The sequence below is a fragment of the Buceros rhinoceros genome, unplaced genomic scaffold (assembly GCF_000710305.1).
Source record: "Buceros rhinoceros silvestris isolate BGI_N320 unplaced genomic scaffold, ASM71030v1 scaffold34771, whole genome shotgun sequence".
Classification (NCBI taxonomy): Eukaryota; Metazoa; Chordata; class Aves; order Bucerotiformes; family Bucerotidae; genus Buceros; species Buceros rhinoceros.
The window spans coordinates 2406-3089 of NW_010396733.1; the positions used below are offsets into that span (position 1 = coordinate 2406).

The 684-nt window shown below is 61.1% G+C and overlaps 1 protein-coding gene across 1 annotated transcript in view; it reads right to left on the reverse strand.

Moving 5' to 3' along the window:
• The window catches only part of LOC104502063 (proactivator polypeptide-like), a gene marked incomplete at its 3' end in the record, with an annotated part of 6314 nt that overhangs the window by 2284 nt on the left and 3346 nt on the right, over nt 1-684 (reverse strand). Inside the window, exon 2 of the mRNA XM_010145977.1 lies at nt 166-290. Coding sequence (XP_010144279.1) covers nt 166-290 — 125 coding nt within the window. The remainder of the gene's footprint in view (nt 1-165; nt 291-684) is intronic.

Genomic DNA, 684 nt, shown 5'->3' on the forward strand with positions numbered 1-684 from the left:
GTGAGAGAAGAGGGCAGGTAAGGTGAGGTGTCCTGTCCCACAAGCTGGGAGGCTGAAGGTCTATGGAGTGCCTGGCCAGGCTGGAGTTCCCTCCCCAGCCCCACATTCTGGAGCAGGATGGGCACACCCCTCCACCCTCTGCATCCCCCCTCCCCACACGATTACCCCTGGGGCCTGGTTCCAGACAGTGGCCTGGCAGAGCTCCAGCGTCCCGCACTTGGCCGCTGTCACCACGTCACGGCACCAGTCCTCTGGCCGCTCGCTGCATTCGTGGAGGGGGCTGGCCCCGGCTGTGGCGGGGAGAGGAGACCATCAACTTCCAGACCACCCCAAGACCACCTTCTGCCCCGCACCAACTTCCCCACCAGCACCCTGGCTCCAGCCCTGCCCTGATGCTCCTCACGCTCCCACCATGATTCACCAACAGCTTTCGCAACAGTGGTTGAGTTTTATAAGTGATTTTTTTTTTAAGCAAGCCCAGCAAAGGCTGGCTTTGCCAGCCCACTGCGAGCTGCTGGCTTTTCCAACGGGCTATCGCAGTCGCTTCGGGCCAGCCTCAAAAGCCAAGGGAATTTGGGCATCATCCTCAGCCACACGGCACCCTTCAGCATGCTGGGGAGGCAGCTGCTTGTAAAAGCGGCTGTAAACCTTGCCAAACCAGCAGGCGGGTCTCCAAGACGGAGC